Genomic DNA, 8,134 nt, shown 5'->3' with positions numbered 1-8,134 from the left:
CATGAACGAATTGTGTCAGCTACCTGCTTTGCCTTTACGGAGTTGTGAGGTATCTTGAAATGTGAAAGGATGATTCCAAAGTACTTTGACTCCAATGGAGCGGAACTATCAGACTTTGGCATACCAACTCGTGTAAACATGGTGCCTTCCGGCAGTACAGTGCCAACATGCAGACTCTTCTTTAGGAACAACATGCCAGTTTGCACTTTTATCTGTTGGTGTCTCATTTGCGCTTGGGGAATAGGGGAATCTGCATAGATATAAACCATCAATTGATTTTTTTTGGCACGATCATGCTCATTTTGGAAATTCAGTACAACTTGTTATATTATGCACGAAATAATTAACAAACTATGACATTATTCAGACATAACATATTCTCATCTTGGGAAGGTAGAACAATTAATTACACCTGGTTGATGGATTATATTTTGTCGGATAAGCACTAACACCAAAGTCATCTTCTTATGTAGAAAATTGCAAACAATCATATAATTTATATTTAAAATATTTTTTACGTGTTCAGCTTGCACAACTACTTACGCGAGGTTGACGGATTCCATTTTGCCGGATAAGCACTGACACCAAAGTCACCTTCTTCTGTAGAAAATAACAAACAATGAGATAATTCAGATTTAAAATAGTTTGAACATGTTCAGCTTGGACAACTACTTACGCGAGGTTGATGGATTCCATTTTGCCGGATAAGCACTCGCACCAAAGTCATCTTCTTCTGTAGAAAATAACAAACAATGAGTTGATTCAAATTTAAAATATTTTGAACATGTTCACCTTGCACAGCTACTTACGCGAGGTTGATGGATTCCATTTTGCTGGATAAGCACTCACACCGAAGTCATCTTCTTCTGTAGAAAATAACAAAAAATGAACTGATTTAGATTCGGAATATTTTCAACATGGTAAGATTGCACAACCACTTACTCGAGGTTGATGGTATCCATTTTGCCGGATAAGCACTGGCATCAAAGTCATCTTCATCTGTATAAAATACCAAAGAATGAGATGATTCAGATTTAAAATGGTTTGAACGTGTTCACCTTGCGCAACTACTTACGCGAGGTTGATGGGTTCCATTTTGCCGGATAAGCACTGACACCAAAGTCGCCTTCTTCTGTAGAAAATAACAAACAATGAGATAATTGAGATTTAAAATAGTTTGAACATGTTCAGCTTGGACAACTAGTTACGCGAGGTTGATGGATTCCATTTTGCCGGATAAGCACTCGCACCAAAGTCATCTTCTTCTGTAGAAAATAACAAACAATGAGTTGCTTCAAATTTAAAATATTCTGAACATGTTCACCTTGCACAGCTACTTACGCGAGGTTGATGGATTCCATTTTGCCGGATAAGCACTCACACCGAAGTCATCTTCTTCTGCAGAAAATAACAAAAAATGAACTGATTTAGATTCGGAATATTTTCAACATGGTAAGATTGCACAACCACTTACCCGAGGTTGATGGTATCTATTTTGCCGGATAAGAACTGGCATCAAAGTCATCTTCATCTGTATAAAATACCAAAGAATGAGATGATTCAGATTTAAAATGGTTTGAACGTGTTCACCTTGCGCAACTACTTACCCGAGGTTGATGGGTTCCATTTTGCCGGATAAGCACTGACACCAAAGTCGCCTTCTTCTGTAGAAAATAACAAACAATGAGATAATTCAGATTTAAAATAGTTTGAACATGTTCAGCTTGGACAACTACTTACGCGAGGTTGATGGATTCCATTTTGCCGGATAAGCACTCGCACCAAAGTCATCTTCTTCTGTAGAAAATAACAAACAATGAGTTGATTCAAATTTAAAATATTTTGAACATGTTCACCTTGCACAGCTACTTACGCGAGGTTGATGGATTCCATTTTGCCGGATAAGAACTCACACCAAAGTCATCTTCTTCTATAGAAAATAACAAAAAATGAACTGATTTAGACTCGGAATATTTTCAACATGGTAAGCTTGCACAACCACTTACCCGAGGTTGATGGAATCCATTTTGCCGGATAAGCACTGACATCAAAGTCATCTTTATCTGTATAAAATACCAAACAATGAGATGATTCAAACTTAAAATAGTTTGAACGTGTTCACCTTGCGCAGCTACTTACGCGAGGTTGATGGGTTCCATTTTGCCGGATAAGCACCGACACCAAAGTCATTTTCTCCTATAGTAAATAACAAAGAGTGATATGATTTTAGACTTAAAATAGTTTGAACGTGTTCATCTTGCACAACTACTTACGCGAGGTTGATGGATTCCACTTTGCCGGATAAGCACTGACACCAAAGTCATCTTCTTCTGTATAAAGTAATAAACAATGAGTTGATTCAGACTAAAAATATTTTCAATGTGTTCAGATTGCACAACTACTTACGTGAGATTGATGGATTCCATTTTGCCGGATATGCACTGACACCAAAGTCATCTTTTTCTATAGAAAATAGCAAACAATGAACTGATTTAAACTTAAAATAATTTCAACATGGTAAGCTTGCACAACCACTTACGCGAGGTTGATGGACTCCATTTTGCCGGATAAGCACTGACACCAAAGTCATCTTCATCTGTAGAAAATAACAACCAATGAGCTGATTCAGACTTAACACATTATAAACTTGGTAAAATTTTCACCTCAAGATGCTTATCGCGGATCTCCGGCTTAGATGGCTTTGTCTTGAATGATTTTATGAGAGTAAAGCTTGGATTGGGCTTGGCAATCCATATAATGAACAAGAATGGGAGCTTTTCGTGGTGCCCAAGATTTTCATGGTTGAAAATGGATAAAGGGAAAACACGGTTGAAAATGGAGAAAGGAAAAATGGTACGGCAAGGATGGCCATTGAAAATATTTTTTGTGTCAACCAAATAGACATAAATAATAGTCTTGACAAGGAGCACGTCTAACAATTATGTCACCTTTTGGAACTAGTTCCAAGTTTTCATCTTAATCAACAAGTGTCTAACAATTATGTCACCTTTTGGAACTAGTTCCAAGTTTTCATCTTAATCAACAAGTTTCCAGCATCATCAAATTGATATTTACCGACAATGGAAAATACTCAGCCTTATTTGCATACAAGATGCAATTAAAAGGTATGGGAATGTCCATTGTTTTTGCATTGATGGCTATGAAAAAACAGATCCAGATGGCGGATTGTTTAGAAAAAATGGGGTGTCCCAGTTGCCAAAATTGCCCCTTAAGCAACCAAGTTCAACCGTTCATGTCACATCTTCTATAAAAATGTAGATGTAGCACTAGAACTTGGAGGAAAGTCCTTTCATGGTGTGGCATCCATAACATCTCTCCTATTTCTTTGGGAAACAAATCTTCGGAAAATGAATGAGGGCAAAAGGTGCCTTACATAAGGGGAAGGAAAGAAAAGCTATGGCCTCAACGATCGTGCTACTATCTTGGGAAATCTAGAAGGAGCATAACATACCCAAGGGTCTTCCATTTCCACTCATCAACTGCAGTCGTTGTTATCTCCAAAATTAAAGATGGGGCAAGAGTGTGTAGTTTAGCAAGATCAAAACAGTTCAACAATGCAATACCGAGAAAGTTTGTGTTGTAATCTATTGGACTTGTCACAGGTTGTTGTAACCTTTTAAATCGTTCTATATTATTGAAAATGAAAACTATATTGCTTTTACTTAGTTTTTTTTGGCAATCTAGCATTTTACTTACGAGGAGTTGGAGATTCATCCCCTTCATTCCTTGTTACTGGATTAGCAGTTGTTGCTTTAGCATTTTTTCCTGCAAAGAACCACAAACTATTAGTCAAATCTTCTTTCGTAAACTACTCTCACTGCCTAATCTATACCTAATAATAAAAGCAAAAGGGTTTCTCCCTCGGTCGTTGTCCAACTTAAAACTGCCCGTAAAGTTAAACGAAATTACCCACCAATGCCACCGGTAAGTTAAAAAAACGTTTCAAATTAGATTTGCCCCGGTTCCAGACGTACGCGGCTCAGTGCGATTATATTATACGGGTAAGTTGAAAAAATATCGTTCGCCGCACACACCAACTACTCTTCCCCGGTCTGTGGTGCGCCCACGACTCCTCTTCACAAATACTCCTGACGACCTGAGCAGCTGCGATCACGGAAATCGAGGGCATGGGCGGCCGTGGCAGCCGACCTCGCACGGCGGGATGCAAAAGGCTGGAGGGCGCTCTGTCCATAGACTTTGCCTTCCAAGCTATGAGTCACGCGTTTTAGCGATTGGACTACCGACGGAGGAAAATTCGCGACGAAGCCGTGGCGAGGCTCGTGAGGTGCAAGATAATCATGCCCGTCAGGTCTACTACTCTGAAAAAAACCCCTCCTCCCGTGACCTGCACCTCCCCTGGCACCCCAACCACAGCCAAGAGGCTTCCGCAGATCCTTAACAGGAGGGATCCACCGCCGCCGGAGCCTCCCCATCCATACGCCGAAGATGGATTCATGTTTTCTTAACATCACCTGATTTGGTAGTGCTGATCTCATTGGTTGTGCAGAAGCCTAGCTTAATGTTGTGTACTATCGCTGATTCTACTATCCCCTAAATAAAAGCACATCTTATGCTTGGCTTTGTCCTCCACCTTTTCTGTTGTTGGCTATGGCCTGCCGAGATAAAACCAAATCCTAATCCTCCGACTGTATTCTGATGTGTAGGAATGTAGACTCATGTGCGGCAATGGCAGCAAAGCAGGACTTTTGTCAGGTCCAACACGCTCCGATATACTGCTATTTGCAGCTCTGAATGTCTAACTATGTTCGTGCTGCAGGGAAACAACAGCTATGCTACTTGATGTACTGAATATGCCGATGTTTGTGGCGAAGCACGGTGCACATGTTCTCCGCCAACGTATATCTCTGATAGTACAAAATGAATTATTTGCTGCGACGGACTTTCTATCGAGCACCTAGAGAAACAGATAAGAAAATATAGAGCCTCAACATCATACATCAGATGCCTCTAGGTGAAATTTTGCAGCAAAATGAGGCAACATTGGAAGCTTCATGATTATTAGCATGTTTGGATTGGTTGAGCAAGAGCGCTGTTAGAGCATCTCCAGTCGCGTCCCCCAAACCGTCCCCCAAAGGGATTTGGGGCGCGCCGGACAGAAAATGTGTTCCAGCCGCGTCCCCCAAAGCCCATTTTTGTCCGGCGCGGCCCGATACGGTGTCCGGTGACCCGAGCCCGTCCCCGTCCCACAGGGGACGCACCGGGGACGCCGGACACAACGAAAAGCGAGGCGGGGAGTGGCGGGCCCGACCCGTCAGCGGCACAGGAAGGCTAAAACCCCGTCGCCTACCTTTGGTCAAGCGACGTTAATGGCGTCCCTGTTTTCCCAGGCGACGCAGGGACGCGTCTCGTCGTGCATGGCCGCATGGCCGTCCGCGCCGGAGTTATTATGTGCAACCACCCGCTGCCGCCGCTGTTTTAAGACGCCCTGCAGTTCTCGCCGCTCATAATCCTTCTCGTCGCCGCCGCCTCCCCCCTCCCAGATCTTCTCCTCGCCGCTCAAAAAATGTCGAGCTCGTCCTCCCGCAAGATCGCCGCGGCGAACGGCTTCGGCCGCGGCAGCCTCACCGTGGCGGATGCGTGGGCGCTGTACCACGCCCGGTATCCAGTCCCGCCGGACATGCGGCTGCCAAGCAGCGGCGGCTGGAAGATGGCCGTGAACGGCATTGGCGTTCCGCCGCCGCCGAAGCCGAAGACGGACCAATGGAGGGACGCCATCAAGGCCCGTCGGGCTCAACTCACCGCCGAGGAGCGGTTGGATCCGACATGGGCGGTCAATGACAACGACGCCTGGTGGACGACGTACTTCCAGGCGAAGTACGACATCGAGATGCACAGCACCGACAACCTCGTCGGCGGCCCCAACAGCTGAACAGGGAAGGCCGCGCCCTGTTCTGGGGCGTTCCGGGGCGCACCCTCGAGAACGTCATCCGCGGCCTCCGCAACGGCGCTCCAAGGCTGGAGATGCCGTCGTCGCCGCCGCCGTCTCCTCAATGGCAGCCGAGGAGGACGACGTACTCGTCCTCCTCGCACTCTTCTTCCTCGGGACCGGCGCGATCGACGCCGTCGTCGTCGTACCGGTCGGCGCCCTACACCGTCCCCAAACGGGAGGTCAAGGAGGAGCCGACGACGCCCGTCAACACGAGGCGTGGCGGCAGCGGCAGCGGGCGGCAGCAAGGGAGGCGCGGCGGCGCCCTCCTCATCCCGAAGCCGGAGGTGAAGGAGGAGCCGGAGGAAGCGTCGCAGGCGGCGCTGCTGGCGGAGTACGAGCGGCAGCAGCGGCTCATCGCCAGCAGCGACGACCCCGAGGACTGCCCAGGGCTGCGGGCGGCGTTCTTGGCGTCCATGGACGACAAGGACGCCTGGAGGGGCGACCTGGACGCGGCGATCGCCATGTCCATCCGCGACTCCGGCAAGCCGCTGGTGGACCTCACCGACGACGGCGAGGCAGGACCAAGCGGCTTGGTGAAGGACGAGCCCGTCGACGAGCGCGTCAAGCAGGAGGTCGTCACCGACGAGATGTACAACTTCCAGCAGTACTACGACGCCTCCGGCCGCCGCAAGTGGTTCTAGATTAGGTTTAGTTTTAAAGTTAGTTAAATTTCGTTCGAATCTATGTAAGTTTGGACGAATCTAATCGAATCTACTTAAGTTTAAAATTTGCGAAATTTTGTTTGGGGGACGCGACTGGGGAGCGACGTCCCCCAAACGCGGCACGAACGAAACACGTCCCCCAAACGCTCAATCCGGCGCGGTTTAGGGGACGGTTTGGGGGACGCGGCTGGAGATGCTCTTAATTTGTTGTTTCCAAGAAGAAACAATACACCTGGACATGATCTGATTGCAGTAAGGGTAGAAAAGGCTTGACTCTGCTAGGCGCTTTACATGAGGGTATATGAGCATCGTTACTTAACTTTTCCTCCATGACTGGATCTCGCCATGAATGACTGGAGGACGTATTTGTATTGGGAAAACTGAAGCGATTGTCTGAATTTCTTGATATGGATGATTTGACGAAATAATTTAATGTCAATAGAATACTGCAAATTTAATCACTTAAATATTAGGACCTTTGGTACATTTTCCTATCTTTGATTGTGCATTTGTACACGAAAAAATTGTGTTGCATCTAATTTCAATTTAAACGATGTATCTAAAATGCAAGTTTGATTTTTTTTTATAACCGGCTATGAGATCATGCATGGAGTAAAGATAAAATATAAAGAGGAGATATGTTCTATAACCGCAGCAACGCGCGGGCATATTTGCTAGTATTAACTAAAGAAATATAACAGTACATAACACAATGGAGAAGCCTCCACCAGGAATTATATAAATGTTGGTATTATTCGTATCCCCAAGGAATATGGTGGATCTAGCCAGATTGGGTTAGGACTTAGGAATACTCCACTACATCAACTATCGCCGTGGAAACAAGATTCTCTGCCACCATTAAAGGAGAAGTAGAAGGGAAAGATAGAGATAATGTTATCACCATTACTTCTATACACATGAAGCCCACCTCTTCCCACCTCTTACTGGCAGCGCAGACAGAGAAGAGGCAAAGTAGATTTCACCAATAAGGACGGCGACAATACCTTCACCACTCAATATATCTCTCTTTTGCTACTGTGTTACTGCTTTTCTCCATGGAAATTATGAGTTTAGTTGTACTACCTAATTTAAACAAGCAAAGATATAACAAGCAGATTTTACTCACCGAAGGTTAAGAGGAGCAAGACAAAGGCTATTGATACAACCTTGGCCTCCATGTCTAGATCACAATGAGTTGAATTGTGTTGAACAAGGGAGAAGGATCTAGGTGCTTATTTATACATCTTGGGGCTCTAGCTTCAATTGATGATTTAAATGTAGCGTAAGGATAATATTATATTTCGAGAGTGCAATAAATGGCATTAAGAATGTAGTGTTTATTTGAATATTAAGATAAAGAGAAACACTATATTATCCAATCAATATGCATTAATGTAGGTAATTGTGCTTATTAAAAGGTATTGGTGTAGTTTAGATTTGGTTTTCTAGCATGATAATGCATTAATGTAGTTTTAATTTTAATATATGTCTTAAATGGAAC

At 44.6% G+C, this 8,134-nt stretch overlaps 1 protein-coding gene across 1 annotated transcript; it reads right to left on the bottom strand.

Moving 5' to 3' along the window:
- Window positions 1-217: 217 nt before the first annotated feature.
- Window positions 218-7,828, bottom strand: LOC127312752 (uncharacterized). The gene is made up of 19 exons (XM_071823442.1): window positions 7,760-7,828; window positions 3,718-3,786; window positions 2,540-2,596; window positions 2,407-2,463; window positions 2,274-2,330; window positions 2,140-2,196; window positions 2,007-2,063; window positions 1,874-1,930; window positions 1,741-1,797; window positions 1,608-1,664; window positions 1,475-1,531; window positions 1,342-1,398; window positions 1,209-1,265; window positions 1,076-1,132; window positions 943-999; window positions 810-866; window positions 677-733; window positions 544-600; window positions 218-250 (listed from the first exon to the last, which is right to left on the bottom strand). Exons 1-11 carry the CDS (start codon window positions 7,809-7,811, stop codon window positions 1,491-1,493), a joined length of 618 nt encoding a protein of 205 aa, XP_071679543.1. The 5' UTR covers window positions 7,812-7,828; the 3' UTR covers window positions 218-250; window positions 544-600; window positions 677-733; window positions 810-866; window positions 943-999; window positions 1,076-1,132; window positions 1,209-1,265; window positions 1,342-1,398; window positions 1,475-1,490.
- Between the last annotated feature and the right edge of the window lie 306 nt (window positions 7,829-8,134).

The sequence above is a fragment of the Lolium perenne genome, chromosome 7, assembly GCF_019359855.2.
Source record: "Lolium perenne isolate Kyuss_39 chromosome 7, Kyuss_2.0, whole genome shotgun sequence".
In the NCBI taxonomy this organism is placed as follows: Eukaryota; Viridiplantae; Streptophyta; class Magnoliopsida; order Poales; family Poaceae; genus Lolium; species Lolium perenne.
This window is presented reverse-complemented; position numbering and strand designations above follow the sequence as displayed.

Bases quoted from the DNA above. Each gene is read 5' to 3' on its own strand.
- LOC127312752 (XM_071823442.1), bottom strand. From the start codon at position 7,811: ATGGAGGCCAAGGTTGTATCAATAGCCTTTGTCTTGCTCCTCTTAACC. The intron at 2,464-2,539 runs GTAAGTGGTTGT...TATTTTCTATAG, and splicing joins ATGGAGTCCATCAACCTCGC to AAAAAGATGACTTTGGTGTC. The intron at 1,931-2,006 runs GTAAGTGGTTGT...TATTTTCTATAG, and splicing joins ATGGATTCCATCAACCTCGG to AAGAAGATGACTTTGGTGTG.